The sequence below is a fragment of the Rhea americana genome, unplaced genomic scaffold, assembly GCF_003343005.1.
Source record: "Rhea americana isolate MKP2758 unplaced genomic scaffold, rheAme1 scaffold_16, whole genome shotgun sequence".
In the NCBI taxonomy this organism is placed as follows: Eukaryota; Metazoa; Chordata; class Aves; order Rheiformes; family Rheidae; genus Rhea; species Rhea americana.
Window position 1 is genome coordinate 7,332,957 of NW_028185705.1, and position 16,554 is coordinate 7,349,510.

At 36.0% G+C, this 16,554-nt stretch overlaps 1 protein-coding gene across 1 annotated transcript in view; it reads right to left on the reverse strand.

Annotated features, from left to right (window-relative positions):
• Positions 1-164: 164 nt before the first annotated feature.
• ATXN7 (ataxin 7) overlaps positions 165-16,554 on the reverse strand; it is a 64,693-nt gene continuing 48,303 nt past the window's right edge. Inside the window, exons 4-11 of the mRNA XM_085300011.1 lie at positions 12,886-13,138; positions 11,909-12,171; positions 10,947-11,029; positions 8,917-9,182; positions 8,310-8,508; positions 7,093-7,214; positions 5,872-6,820; positions 165-4,450 (exon numbers count right to left, since the gene is read on the reverse strand). Of these exons, the coding sequence (XP_085156137.1) occupies positions 4,433-4,450; positions 5,872-6,820; positions 7,093-7,214; positions 8,310-8,508; positions 8,917-9,182; positions 10,947-11,029; positions 11,909-12,171; positions 12,886-13,138 (2,153 nt within the window). The 3' untranslated portion in view covers positions 165-4,432. The remainder of the gene's footprint in view (positions 4,451-5,871; positions 6,821-7,092; positions 7,215-8,309; positions 8,509-8,916; positions 9,183-10,946; positions 11,030-11,908; positions 12,172-12,885; positions 13,139-16,554) is intronic.

Below are 16,554 nucleotides of genomic sequence, written 5' to 3' on the forward strand. Positions count from 1 at the left end.
CCCCAAATCCTTGTAATACAAGACGACCAGATTGTACCCAACTTACTCCTGTAGTATCTGTCTCATACAGTGCTGAGGTAAAATGAACTTGACCACATTCAGTCCTCTGAAATTAGTTCACATAGGCACCAAATACAGATAATGTTTTCCTTTAATGGAGAATGATTTTATAATGAAGCAGAAACATATAATGTATTCCATGCAACCAACCTCATTTATTGAAAAGTCCTAATTTTATTGCCTTGTTTAGTAACATGTTTGTTCAACAAACTAATCTTTTTCATGAAGCAAAGCACAACTTTTTCTTATAAATAGTATAAATTATTTTATTTACAGAAACTTGTTACAAAACAAATAGACTATATATTTATTTTTCTTTTAAATATCCAAAGTAATTTTTCTATCCCATGACATTTGTTCATGTACTATACAGCAGCCAACACAGAGTTCAGCTGATCAGATGCTCTTGATTATGTATACAAATTATCAAACTATTCACACATTTTACACAGGAGATTGCTTTTAGAACCAGGCTCAATACCGAGCAAGATGCTTTCAAGGCCTACATTCACATTGACATTATGTAGTGCTCATTTTAAAATTATCTTTAAAACGTAAAATATCTTGCACAAAATGTAAAAATGATTATTTTCTGCTGAMCAGTGAAACATTAAGAATCTTTTCAAGCCCAATTCCCTCCTCCAGGACAGAATGAGAGAAAGATGAGAGATTCCTTGGCAAGAGAACTCTTACAGGAAGACAACTGCCTTAGAAATGTCATTTGGAAATCACATCTTTATTTTTTAATGGTTTTAAGAGGTACTTACTTGTTTTTTGTTTTGCTTTTTTCCTGGAATATGAGATATTTTGAACATTTTCTAATTTATTTCATTTATGAAAGAATAATCCCCCTCCCTCTCCACCCCCAAATGAGGCAGTTTATTTAACTGCTGGTTGAAACCATATTTTAAACCCTTGGTGTTATTTTAAGATGCATTATTAATGGGATTGTTTCAACCCACGGTATTCCAATTAAAACATTTTACAAAATTACCAGCATCATTCATTTTCTTTTGTCAACCCATCTCATAAAATTTCAGTGGGTATATATGTATGTGTGTATATATATATATATATATATATATACACACACACACACATATCATATATATGTGGAAAAAGCAAGCTCCAAAATTTCAACTGAACATTCAAGTCTTTTAAGGAGAAGCTGTCTAAACAGTCCAAGCTTAAAACTAGTTATATCAGGCACTTTCAGTTTTTCCGTTAGTTTTAAACCACATGAGACCCACACAAATGCGCACGCACACACACGCACACGAACACTAAAAACAAAAAAAAACAAGAAAAAAAAAAGAGAGAAGCAGTGTGTCACTTAACTAAATGTAGTCTTCTGGGAATCAGGCAACTGATAAGCAATGCCGTTTAGACCATTTAGCCTCAAATCCTGCAGTCGGATACCTAGGCAGAGCGCTGCACCAATCTGACGGCAGGACCCGGGCAATAGTTTGTACGTATCCACTCCCAAGACGTTAAAAGGGACACAACTTTCACAAAACAGAGGCATCCCTTACGTTGCAAAGTAGGCATGTTATTATTGGCTTGGCAGTGAACCACTTCAAATTATAAAAAGGTATTTGCTTTTTTTTTTTAATTAATTAATAAATAAATACTAGATGATCTCAATTGTACCAAAACTGGATATAAGAAAAAAAGACCTGTGCAAAAATACATATTTAAATATGTACAATCAATTAACAAAATATGTCTTCTGAAATAGGGATACTTCAATATTTATAATAGAACAAGAAATTCCAAAATAAAGATACAAAAGTATGTCTTTTTCTTGTATAATTCTTTGTTCATCATTGCAGCAATTTTTTAGGTTAAGAAAACTGCAGGAGTCATAACGAGAAGTTGGAAAGACTATAAAAACTGTATCTCTTAAATTAATACCAAAATCTGTCTAGAAACAACCCAGCCACTGCAAATTCAATTTTGCAAGGAAAATTAATTTTAAGCTTCCTTAATTATTTACAGTAAGAACTATGTGACAATAAAAGCTTCAGGAACAATGTTCTGCTTATAACCAAGATCTAAAACATAATATTTAAGCAGGCCTATGCTCAAGGGCAGACAGCATTCACGATGTTCTAGCTTTTTACTCCCAATGGCTTAAAACTACAYAACGCAGGCATCTTCAGAGACTGGCTCTACATGAGCGCAGTGATCGAGGATTAACTTTTTTCAAATGTCTGCGTGCTCTTGAATGAGCATGAATTTGCCATTATGCTTTCAGATCAACAGAACCTTAAAAAAACCCAAAATAATAAAAGAGTTTGATCACAAACTCCCTAGCGTTCATTCTTATCAATTTTTGTCGCCTTTACATTTACACCTATCAATAGTCAAATTGCACTTGTGACTGAAGCTATCTGGAAGTGAATTTTTGCCCCAGTGACCTCATCAGAACATGGATTTCACTCCAAATGTGCAGGATTTAATACATTTTGATTTCTCTTTGTGGAATAAGCACATTACTTTGGTTCCTTTTAAGCTAAACCAACCATAGTTTTGACAACGCTTTCAATAGGGCATCTTATTAAATATCAGKTTTTTTGCTCCTGAAAAAGTCTTTTTTTTTTTTTAATTTGCATAATAAATGTCTAAAGTACATTGTACGTTGCTTTCTAAAYGCGATCTTTTGTATCAATTCAAAGCTAAAGTGTCTGCATAGAGGCTTGCCGTTGTTTTGCTGTGTAAGGATGATTTTGTAGCAAGTTCAGGTGAAACTGAGAGCATTATTAGGTAAACAACGAAGCAACTGCTACTCTTAGTGGCTTTGGATTCCCTGATGTACTTGCTATTTGCCACCACGAATGGGGAGAAGGCTGGGCTACGTGAGCAATTTGACAGGCTCAGATTGTCTGTTCTCAGCAATAGCTGGTGCCCCTTTAAGGCAGAAAAGTGTATTCTTGGTTAGAGATTTGTTTTCCTTTGCTTTGCCCCTTAATAAAAGTCTAGTCCATTTTGAGACTTTACCTGGTGTTTAAAAACTTAACCAAAACATCCAGATGAATTAAATTATAGTAACAATAAGCCCTTTAGCGGAATTCATCTTTGAGGTGTTTTGAAGCAAGACAAAATATTTCATAAAAATTGACTGGACTATATAAAACTGTGTAAAGCCCCCTTTATTCATAAAACCTCGGTAGGTGTGAGAAGATGACTGTAATGCATACATCTGCACTTTACGTTGCACTTGGCTGTTAAACTGGCATCTATTCCAAAATTTTGAAAAAAATCTTACTGAAAGTGGTTGAAAGCATAACACACTGATGATTTAGTTATACAAACAAGGCATAAAATTACTGATTTTTATTTAATTTTTTTTAGAAAATATTTAAATATTTTAAATACTCACTTTTAAAAGGGCTATTTTTACGTGCTGGAAGGCAAATCCAGCCAAATTTAACCAATACAGTTAAAATTCTTTTTAAATAACAAAGGCTTGTGGTATACAGTATAGGTCAAGAAATATGTTCTTTGGGCATATMGTTTTAGAGGTTATTTGCCTTTGTTTGATATTTTTGGAATCTTTTTAAACAAAATTAACTTTTACTTTCTTCTGCAATCAAGTCTTATTCAAAATAATATAAAATAATTTCTGTATCATGCAAATACAACATTATTTTTATACTTGTTTTATGAGCAATGGCTTCAAACAAGTCTTTTTGTTTTTTTGTGTATTTTTTTTTTTAAAAGTTTTTTGAAACTCCTGATAGCTTCTTATCCCAAATTACTTGCAAAAGGCTGGGCAAAACACAGACTATTTTTTTTTCAATTGTGCTATTTTTATATTCCATTAAAGGAACATTGCTATAAAAACACTAAAGCCATATTCCCTTCTTGAGGGCTTCTTTCCATTGTGCCTCACACATTTCCCCCTGCGTTGAGGGGTCCTCCCTATCGACAGTGTCTGTCTGGTAGCTATCACCTACAAAAGACACCATCAGTATAAAAATAAGTCCACAGTAATGTTTCCCCCCCMMAAAAAMAAAACAAAACAAAACATTCTTTTGCCCAGCCAATCTATGTCAAATAGTGGCAAAAYGATGTACTCCTGTAAGTAAAATCTCACAGATTCGTAGCAAACAGTCCAGGCCACCGTTAACACTGATAAGAGCAATTATGTGGCTGAACTTCATCCAGTGTCCATTTCTAGTATATTCACTGCTACAGACATGGCTTCAGGGAAATTCCTTGTTCGAGTGACAGTCCAGTAGATTTCCACACCTGAGGACCATGGGAAGCTGGGATAACTCAAGGCATCTTGGAGTCCAGAATTCCAGGTGGAGGTTTTGCTTGTAGTGAAAACTGTCCAGTTCTTTTCTCACCMTGGTATATTCAGCTATCAGGGACGTGCCTTTGGCTTTCGACCAAACAGACAAAACAGAAATATGAGTAAGCAAGGCTATTCRGATGCACTCCCTTAAGAGACGTTTTCTGGACAACGAGAGCACATTTTAGGGAGTAGCAGAAGGTACAAAGTGTCACCATTAATATGCAGTTGGCTTGCCTGTATTCCCAGCTCTTGGGAATTCCCAGGTCAAGCTAGCGCTYTTTAAAATTACAATGGTTTTAGATGTGATTTCCTTCCTAAATTAATTTGAATTATTTTTTTTCCTTTATTTATACTGCACAGTTGAAATATATCAGACGCCAAATAAGGTTCACTCATATCTTTTTTTTTTTGTGACAGCACTTTTATCACATAAAACCAGCGAGAGTTTTGCTCTACAGCTGAAACTGAAAATTCAGAAACCATTCTGAAAAAGATCTTTACAACCTCCTACCTCTCCAGTTACACAGATTTCAGAGTTAGTACCAGAGGAAACAAAATATTTCTCAGTTTTTCAATGTGGAAAATACACCTAGAAAATAAGTCCCAAAATACTCATGGAGTTGGGGCTGGATGACCCATGAATCTGTTGCAAAGCTACTCCTTAAAATTTCTCTTGTCTGTGCTCTCTTCAAACTATATCAAATAATTTTTGCTCCTTCAAGTGATCTTCCAAATCAGTTTGAACATTTTTGTTAAGAATTACAAAATAAAAGTTTCTAAATTATTTCTCATTCTAATTTGTCTAGAACCTTCTGACAACACATTAGTTCCAACGTGATTTTTTTCAGAACCCCCTCTTAAAATTAACTAAAACCAAGATCTGACAAATTCATAAGATCTTCTTTCTTTGTAATAACTCTGTTTGTTTTACAGACCAGAAAGGTTTCTATCTTATTTATAACATTTAATCTCGTTATTACTAAGAAGTTAGACAATGACACCTTGAGATAATAGGCTTATTTTATCACAGGTCTTTTATAATCAGTATTGTTATATTCAACTTCGTAAAATCTTTAGTACTGACCAAAAACCCCCCCAAACAAACAACAGAAAAACCCTTGGGCTGAGACATTCAGCTCATTTCCACAGTTGGCAGCAAGATTTTTTTTTCTAATACAAGAACAGGATTTCATCTGAGTGTGATTCTCAGGGAACAAATGCTAAACTTGGGATGTCATATTTAAGGTTACCGTTTTGCTTGTTTGTTTTTTGAATAAAACCCATAGTTAATGAGAGAAATGCATTCATAAAAATCTTCTGAAAGCGTATTCATTATAAAAACACCCAAAACGAGTAACGGGCAAACGGAAGAAGGGACAACTGTCTTTTACTAGAATTGTATGTGGGATTGGCTAGCTAACACTTAAGACAATATCAATATCAATTACATCAATACGTGYGTGAAGAGAGATGTTCTCACTGGTGGACTTCAAGACAAAATTTCATACCTGATGAAGAAGAGAATTGTTCATCAGTCCTTGTGTCCCTGGGATTGCACCAGTGTGTTTTGCATGAACATTATTCACCGATGGCAATTTGGCAACTTTGTTGGACTTGCTGCTGCTGTTTATGCCACTCGAACCAGGTGAGCACTTTCTTTTCTTTCCTATTAGTTTATCTAGGGAAGTGTGTGAATGTGAAAAACTGCTGTGTGAATTTACAGTCAGCTCACTGGACTGATGAACAAATGGCCCTAAGGAGAGAGTGGAATCGCTACTGTTCATCATCACACTCATTCTTTTTATCGATTCTGCAGGGCTTCCAGTCGGAGGACCCCTCCCTGATTGGTCATGCTTGAGGCTAACAGAGTTAGCCTTGCTAGTCACACAGTTGAGGCCAACGCTGTGGGACGAAGACGTCACCGACGGATGATAGGAGGTCCCAGAGTTTCCAGAGTTAACCACACAGTTTTTTCTAAAGGACTCTGTGGAATGAGAAGGTGCTAGCAGTGCGGAACTGTTTTTACGCTTCTTTCCTGAGCCACCGCTGCTACTGGCGCTGCCGGTGCTGTTACAGGTGCCACTGCCAGCAGAAGATTCCTTAGGTTTAAAAGATTTGCTGGATTTCAATTTCTGAGGTTTGCTGGGCATAGGTGAAGGTACTGAGGAAAGCACTGTAGGTGTTGAAGGGGATGAAGACACTTGTCTTGATTGCATACTGCAGACAGGATCCACTGCACCCAAAGTAGCAGGATTGGCATTTAGTGTAGTTCCATGTGATGGTACCGATTTACTGTTCAGAGACATACAGGAAGGAGATACCAATGCTGGCGATGACATAACCGTGGTGGGTAAAAGGAACCCTGTAGCACTGACACCATACTGTGAAGTAGGCATTGAGTTTGTCCGATGTGGTGCACGAACAGAGGTCGTGTTACTAGATGCTGGAGGAATTTTCCTGCAGGTAAACAGAAAAATAAAAACCTAGGTAGCTACCATTCTTCAGAATAACACTCAGTTTAACAGTACCATGTTACAGTAACTATATTTGAGTAATGTCTCTACAATATTCTGTTGAATTGTTAATTGTCGCACAAGAATGTAAAGCACAGACTACTAACCTTTGTTTTGATTGATACGTACACAAGATTACTCTTCTGTAACTAAAACTACAGGCTTTACATAATTCCACAAACACCAACACGATTAAGAACTTCCATTTCTACTCACTTCCACATCTGTGAATTAAGATGCTTCTCCACCATGAAGTTAAGTGCACATCGAATATGGTTCCACCGCTTATCAAACACGTAATAACCTCTTCCAATTTGCCGACTACCAAATGTGCAAAACTGAAAAGATAGGTTTTTATTGGTGTTTTCTACTTTCARTAACAACTCTCTGAATAACAACATACTTGCTCACAAACAAATATTGCTAAACGAATTTGCTTTTAGATGTTTAAAAGAAAGGTAGAAAAAGCGTACACTGGAATTTTTATTTCCATGCTCTAACAACAGTTTTAAATTTTTGGTCTTATTGTATTGGGATCGATTTCTTCCCATTTGATATTCCCATATTTCTAATCAACAGCAGTAGTCAAATTTGAATCCCTCTGATTAAGCAAGGAAGGACAGCAGTATAAAATTTACTTCTGACAAGCTGTAAGCTTATCTGCTCAACACCAGTTCAAAAAAAAAAAAAAAGATATTCAGACTAGGCAATATAGCTTGTGCATTTACTAAGACTAACAGTAGTTTTTAAAAAAATCAGGAATTAAAGGGGAAGGCTCATCTACTGTTAAGGTTGCACCTTATGGTTCAACTATTTTTTTTCAATTAAATAGCCTTTTAACATTTAGTTGAAAGCAATAATAACAACCAAGCTCATATGAAAGACTTCTAAAGTTAGCACACTAAGAAACAACTCAATCATTTAAAATTTGTTATCTAATGGTACAAACTAGAGAAATCTAGGAGCTGTATCAAATGCAGAAAAATGCCAATATTATGTGTTTGAAGAAGTATGTGCTAACTTTTGTCAAGATTCAGGTATTAACAAAAACATGTTACTGTTTCCTTTATTTGGATGGCTAGCACCTTAGAGTAAGAATGTCAAAAAAAAAAAAAAAAAAAAAAAAATCCCACCTGCCCCCCTACCCCAAATCCACAGCCTTTTATAGTAATTACAATTCCTTCAGTATTTTGGCATTTTGATTTCTTTTCTGTTGCAAAAATGAGGTCCACACCATATTTTCATGGCACCTTTACTTTGCAAGTACAATGAAACCTTCACTATCTATTTGGCAACAAAGTTATTTTCTTAAAATATGAAGGAAAAAAAGAAATCACATACACTAAAGCAAACCCCCTTAAAACCCCCAAGATCATTTGTTCATAAATTTGGGAACAGTCAGGGACCAAGGTTAACTTTAACTTGAGACATACAGCGGCTGGTTGAGGATGATGACCTGAATAATGACAATCCAGTTTTTCAACAGGCTCTTCTTTTTCATCACATTCTCCCTCATCACTGGATAACCGAGATGCTGGCTCAGCTGCAGGCAAGGGAGGGTGAGGGGATTCGTGGACAGAAGGAGAATCGCTAGGGGCATTTCCACTGTGCTGGGCTGGACAGCCTGGAGGCCTGGGCAAAGCAAGCAGTGCAAGCATTAGCGAACGAAGGCAAGTTCAGCAAGCATGTAAGCTCAGAATTTTTAATTACCTACAAAAGGGCCTTAATATTAACAAATTTCTAATGCTTTCCCTAGTCTCAACACATCTACTGAGAGGAAGGAGACGGAGGTGTTGTACCCATGGAAGAGTAGCATTGCCTAATTGTTGCACAACTGCTTTCATTGATGCAAGTCACCTTTTATTAATTCAAGCATCAGACCCTCTTTGCTATGAGATGTGCCTCAGCACGGAATTGCTAATTGCAGGCCCAGAGCAAAAACATTGCCCTCATCCAACCGATCCAACTCTCGCTCAAAACACACATCATGAAGCTATCAGCATTCATTGCATACCTACCAGAGGTGCAGACTTTCCTTACCTTGGAAGACTGGGAGGGTGAGGTTTGGGTTTATTAGGTAATAAAGGCTTTGATTCTGTTAGAGTAACTCCATGAGAATTTTGGTGCAGCTCCTGGGAAGTTTTAGTAGGTGAGGGATGTGGTTCCCTGAGAGGGGGCATCTGCTGATGATGATCCAAATGTCGAAGAAACTCCTTTTCCCTGGTTTTGCTTTTGTGCTCTGCTAACAACACATCAAATCGTTTTCTTCGACCCTGTACAGCCCTCCGCTGGGTTAAGGAATGTGTCTACAAATGCATGAATAAATCATTAATCTCAGGCTATTATATTCGTAGAAATTAAACACTCAAACACGTCTAGAATTCTAGAACAACGAAAACCATCATATTTGTGGTTTAGTAAGTAAATGGAAAAATGGCTTGTAAAAACAAATTTAAAATTGCTCATTGGGTGATTATATCCCTGTAAGATAAAAAAAACAAAAAACAAAAAAACCAGCAATTCCTTCAAAAATTTTTTAAAGTTCTTTCAAACTTCTTTTTAAAAGAAGCTGCCAAAGCTCCTAAAAGACTAGAGTTTAAAATCTTTTTCAATTCTATATTTTAATTGCCAGTAATAAAATGGTATCTAAAACAATTTATCTTGCCCTACAGTGCACAACAGAAAATACTAAATATTTACTTTTACCCATAAAATATTTAACACAAATTAAAAAGACTTCTAATGTGAAACACCAAAAACATTCAAAAAACCCTTTATCTGTTTTCTTCTAATACATTAACATACTCTTTGAAAGCTAGTGTAATGAAATACATGTTCAACATAAAATACAGTAGAATCCACAGTAAGACAGAACTCAAAAGTCCTTTGAGCATCCTGAATGCTACCTGGAATAAGGCACACATAGCGCAATTTCTAGGTAATGCAAAACAGATGGAAGTTAGTTTTTTGATTGTTAAAATTATATACAATATCTCATTTTCACATATGCCATAAAAAGGTTTGACTGAGTTCATTTCATATAATTTAGACATAGATGACAATTCAGAAAAATATTTTGAGTAGGTGTAAAATAATTAACTGCTGAGAAACTATTTTACTTCCTTTCTCTCAAACTTTTAGTCTGTCTTGTTCTCTTGTAAGAGACTTGCTATTCTTCCCTTCTCTATTAGCAAAACCATTCCCCCTGCAATTCCAAAAGGGCAACAAACATGTTCAAGTTCAGTTCCTTTGGGTCATTAGTACCAGATTTCTTTTACCTTTGTTCTGCAGGTGGTTTATTTACCAGCTGCTTCCCCTGCTGACAGTTTAGCTCCTTGGCAGGAAAACAGCTAAATATTGTAATTGCGCAGGATTTGGAGTTTTGGTTCCTTGGAGCTAAGTGATACCCTCCCCCCCCCCAAAGAGTCCTGACCCAGAATACACTCTTCATCACATTGAAAGTTTTTTAAAAATGGTTTAATTTAGAGTTTGACCTCTAGGCATACTCTGCAGCTTCTGCAGATTACTCATTTCCAAGTAAGCTGAGGTCCTGCATCAAGCAGTAGTAGCACTGACACAAATGCCTCCTCAGTATCTACTACAGACTTTGGGTTTTTCTCTTTGGAGGCACGGGAAGGAGAGAGAGCTTGTTTACCCAAGTCCTGCAGAAACAAATAATACTTTTAATGCTTATGATGGACTTTTAAAAATTCTCCAGACTCTTTCTCCAAAGAGAATAGCAACATGCTAGTCTCATATGATCCACATGTGGAACAACATTATAATCTTTCCAACAGCAACATGCTGTTTAAAGGGTTTGTAAAAAATAAAAAATTAAAACCCCCTTTGGGTTACTTTAAGGAATATATATTTTTTAATAAACAGGCTAATCAAATTTCAAAAACAGTTCCTTTGTCAGTTTTGGCAACATGTTTTCAGACGTTACCAAAATGTGTTACCATTTACAGTTGTAAATACTGATGGCAAAAACTAGTAGTTTTCAGTTTTCTGTCATGCTATTCAGGAAATAAGACTTAAACTTTTATCACGATCTTATTAAGATATCCTACCTTGCATGTCAAAGACCTAGTACAGGGTTTCTTGGTTTCCACATCAATGACACCACAGTATATATCAGGATCAAATTCTCTCTCTGTTAAAGGTACATAAACATCCCATTATTGAAAACAAACGGATGTCATAAAGACAGCTTGGAATACCAGGATTTATTTTCATCATAGAACTTAATCAAACCATTTTCAAATGTAACACATGCACACGTACAAATAAAATTACTGAATTAAAACCAAACATGTTTTACTCTCATAGTATGCCATGCTGAAATATAGATCTCAGTTCTGCAAACAGAAAGGAGAAACTTACAGCTGTAAAAGATCCCAAAGGAGAAGTAGATCCTGCATGCTAGATTTCTTTTTTTTTTTTTAATGTAAACATGATCTTGCAAACCCAAGAACAGATTTAAGAGGTCACCATCAATATGAACAGTCACAACTGACGTTTGTTGCTGTTGTTGAAGAACTTTTTTACCATTCTACTAAGATTGAGTTATTGTKTTTCAAGTTTAAAGCGCAGACTGTTTATTTTTGTTTTCTAGTTTATGCTGCGCCAGTTGTTCAGTTTTCTACATACCTGTATGTTTTCTACATACCTGTATACTTTTCATACAGAAAGAAGAAAAATCTTTTGCTATCTAATTCTACTATCTTTTAAGATAGAAGAGTATAATTTTAAAACTGTAGGAACCGACAGGCCTCTGAGGCCTGGAGGTTTCTAAAAGCAACAGCAACATTTCAAGTTATTTGCATGCCTCTAAGAACACATAAACAGTTGAATTCTAATATTTAAAGATGTACATTAAATTTTAATTTAAAATCTTATGAAACTTAATAATATTTAGTTGATTTCCGAAGCTTACTTTGTGCAAACATTTATGTAAAAGCTTATTTGACTATGCCTATTTCTATATATGCTACTACAAGCAATATAGCAAATAATATTTTTTAAAAATTACCTGACAATCTTTTATGTAAAAATTTCCTATTATTTGTATTTTCTTCAGGTTTCTTTTCCAAAAATGGAGGCACAGAGAGAAGACCTTTACCATTCAGTATCTGTCCAGGGGAAGGCAAGGGTGGCTTTGGTATTGAGGGACAATTAAGGCCAGTCTTTATTGAGGAACTCACAGTAGTAGAACAAGTTGGACCAACAGCAGCTTTCAGTTGGGCACCATCTATCTTTGGATGAATCTTTTCCACTTTGACAGATGGAGTCATGCTATTATTTATGGAAACAAAGGAAAAAAATTGCAGGCAATTGTAATAAATTATTAAAACTATGTAAAATATATTTTATTACTCAAAAATACTCTGATCTATTCACAATACAGATTTGACCTTAATTGACCTGCCTCCTCTATTCCTAGTTCTCTTATTTAAGTATTTTCATTATCTATTTTCATATTTTTTGAAGATGTCCATAATCTCTTCTGTCCTCTTTTCCCCACTTCCTCGTAAGTATTTCAGGGAGTCATCAAGCACTTCAGAATCTGTAATTTGAATTCACAGATACAGCACATCACAAAAGCAACTGGAATGGTCCTGATATGTCTCAGGGAGCATGGCCTGTTCTGCAACAGCAAATTATGTTATTCATTCTGTTATTTGTGATGTGGGCAGGTCAAAAATTACCTGAATTGGGGCTAAAACTCACTTATGATCCAAGTATACAGATTTGATAAGAGATCCGAGTCCCCCTCGTAAAATTTCTTCATTTATACTGAATCAAGATGCAGCTTTGCAAGACTTCTCATTCAACAATGCTATTAGTATACCCACAATCTTAAATTTGGTTGGATTAGAAAAGATCTAGGGGAGTTTGAAAATGTCATCTTTTAAACCAACAACCCTGTGAAACCAAACGAAATGCTACTGATACAGTAATATCTATGCAAATAATAAAACTTAATTCTTTGTCAACACATATACTTACATTTTATCATGGGGAACTTTGCTATGCTGTACCGGATGCATTAGCCTATTGTTTCCACTGATCTGCAGCTTGTCTTTGGGTGATTTCAACAACTTGGAATTGGATGATGATGCACTAGTACCTCCACTGGATGAACGATTGCTCCCACTTCCACCGCTACCTTTGTTTTTTGAAGGGAAAGATGAAATGAGGGAAAATACTGAAGAGGAGGGAGGAGTCAAAGGTGGCTTGCTAGAGGAGCTGTGTCTTCTTTCTGAAAAGGAAAAAAAAAAAAGGGTGGGGGTAAATTTCCAGAGTCCATACAGAAACAATTCTTAAATACTTCATGTCGTCATTTACTCTATTAACATTTTTTTCCTTTATTGGCCTGGGAGGTCCCCCACCACACACAGCCTAGAGGATTCGAGCCTCACTAATCCATGAGGCTCCATTCTTGCTGGTCCCCAGCTGGTTACCGGAGTCTCTTTAAACTTTGCGAGCTAYATTCCTCAGCCACCAAAGCTTAGCTTTTAATAAACACTCCCCACTCTCTCTCCATCTTAAAGAACAAGAAAGCGAGAATCAAACCCAGACCTCAGACATACAAAGCAAAAAGAGACCTATCCTAAGGCCAGGCAAGCTTGAATATGAGATTTCCTCAAATAATTCTCTCTTCTTATACCTCTTTAGGGTCAGAACAATAATGAAGTAAAAATTCTAACTTTTATTTCATGACAATTTTTTGGTATAATCTGCTAGACCTTCAGTGTGGAAGACCCCCTGGGAACAGTGATTCAAGCATCAATTTACACTGTAATTTTTCCTATTGCAAATTCTATTCTTCATTCTGTAATATGACCAGTTTAGGGAAGAATTCTCTTTTAGGAACAGTACCAAAAGGAGCAATACCAACTGCAATAAAGGGTTATAAACACTCTTCTGTGAGAAAGTATTTCTCAGCATTTTCATAAAAAGGTTAGGTTCCACCAGTGAATGTGTTGGAAAAGAAATGCCGTAACTGATAAAGCTTAGGAAAGGAGAATAGCGCCATTAACACGAATACATTTCTTGCACTGCTTCAGTTAGAATAGCGTACACTTTAAAGATAGCTCTTTGGAACCATGAATTCTCAGTCACAATACACTTGACAGCTTCATGCAGCACCCAGCTCTGCCTACACACAGACAYGTCAATTGACTGGTCAACTGATATCTGGACACCTGTGATTCCTAGATGATATATGTAATCAACAACTGCTTATAGAAATGTCTCTGGCAATCAAATACATGCAAATCATGGATCTGAGAGAGAGAACCAAAAACGAACAGGGCCACGTATGGAGTGGAAAGGCACCTTCTTCTTGCCAGCAACAGTACCAACCAGTAATCTCACCCAGTATTGTTAATACTACATCCACCATTTGGCTATCTCAATTGCAGAAGCAACCTACAGATTTTCACATTAATTAACCTATATCATCAAGGAAGTAGGCTACCGTGAAGTTACAGTAACTACAGTCAGCTCTTCCACCTGCAGGAGAGAGTCCGGTCCACTGTAACCAGTCCACAAATCCGTAACTYTCTAGAGAATACAAAATAATACATTGACATTTTGCTTATACGATCCAGACTTTCCCCCCAATCCTAAGGACAGAAGTCACACGTCACTCRGATGACGCGCAGTCAGGACTCCATGCATAGCCATGCACCACCAGCCCTGAACCAATCTGGTCACGCACACCACTGCTGCCCTGCTTCTGCAAGCAAGACTAGCAGGAGCCAGTAACGAGGAAAAAAGCAAGCAAAGCAAGAGGAAGGCATAGGTATCTAGGACCTGGCAAACTAAATTCTTACAGCTGTGGGGAACTAAAATTCTAAGTATGTTCATTAGCTCATATAAGATTTATAGATGTAAAAGCATACAGTTTTGCCTAGGAAATTCCAGTCAAGAAATGGTCTTTTGAGACTGACCCAAGTGATCTATGTTTCTGTTTATCTACCTGTGAAATGGGTATAAACTACCTAAAGAACTTTCATCAAAAGAATCAATCACTTCTTGACTAATATTTACAGAAAAGCTCTGAGATCAAGTGAAATGCCCAACAAAAATACAGAACAAATGCAGTGATTTATCATCCCACCTGAAGAAACAACAGCTTTAAAATTATTCATATTTCAAATGACAAGCTGACTAATCACCTCTGACGTTCAACATTATCTCCTTATTTTAGGCTTTTAGAACCACATGCCACGTAAGAGTTCTCAAGTGAAGTATGTTAGCATATTTATACTCTAGTAAATGGCTGTGCTTCTTATATGACATACTGCTTATTGCCAAATGTCTTTTTATAGCAATGGCAAGAATCCCTGAGCAGCTTTGATAAGTTACTATTTGAGGGCCATTAGTTCAGCAATGCTAGACCCATATATGAATGACAGCAGAATTACTCTGTGAAATAATGCAAACATTTCCCAAATATTCTTCCACTTTCTGTATATTTAACAGCTTCAAAGTCCAAGTAGTTATCACAGTTAAAAATGATCCAGTGGATCACCAGTGCAATCTTTGGGAGATTATTCTGTTTTTTTGTTTTGTTTTGTTTTGTTTTGTTTTGGTTCTTTCGCTTTTTGTTTTTAAAAAAGAGAAGGGTGTTGTTATTACTTCATTGGAAATAACTTGAGGGTGGAGAGAAAGGGACTAAAATAATAACTAAGACCAAGAACATCATGCCTCCCATCATTAGCAATAAACTATGCAAAATATTAATCTGAACTAATGATCCAAACACCACAGATGCTTCTCTTCTGGCAAGCCTTACAAAAGGCTCTAACATATCTAAAACAATAAAAGAGATACTATTCTGTTATAGAACAGTGAAATTTGCTCCTTTTTCTGTATGCAACCATGATTCGTGTGGCTGATCAAAGTAACAAGACTCTTCAGCTGTTTCTGAGCATTCTGTAATTCTTGGTAACTTGCTTGGACCTGTCCAGTATTGACTGACTAACAGGTAGGACTGCTATTACGGTTGACTAACTGCAAGAAGATTATGGGAATCTACAACAGTCTTGTTCAGAGCCTGGTCAGCTACCAAAGATTTACTCATTACGTTCAATGTTTCCATGTTCCTGTAAAATTCATGTTTTTAAGTGAGATCTGGTTAAATAAGGTTTTGTAAAACTTCTGAAGTCTACTAATGTTTCCTCTTATGGGAAAAAGCTGGCATCACTTTCCACATGACATATATTTTAAGCAAATCACATTTATTTAGTGAATGTATTTATTGTCAGGATGACATAGTCTTTTAATTGAAAAATTACTGCACAAACTGTCACTGAATAATCAAGACAACTGTACATGTTATGCTAAACATGTTATAATGATGAATTCTACTAATCAYCTGTCAGTCTATTATAGTTCCCATTTATCATTAACTCTGACTCAGCCTGAAAATATTTAAAAATAATTATCTGCAGGTGTTTAGTCTTCAAATTCTAGAAGTTAACATCCCTGCCCCTTCCCTGCATGCAACTCTTGAAAGCAAGACTTTTTTTTTTTTTTTTTTTTTAATGGCAGGATTGCTTTTACAACACCTCAAAAGTGGTATTACAAATACTGCACCTGTGTAATATGCTTATAATCTCTAAAATCTGTATTATTATTATTATTATTAAACCAGAAAGATGTAGT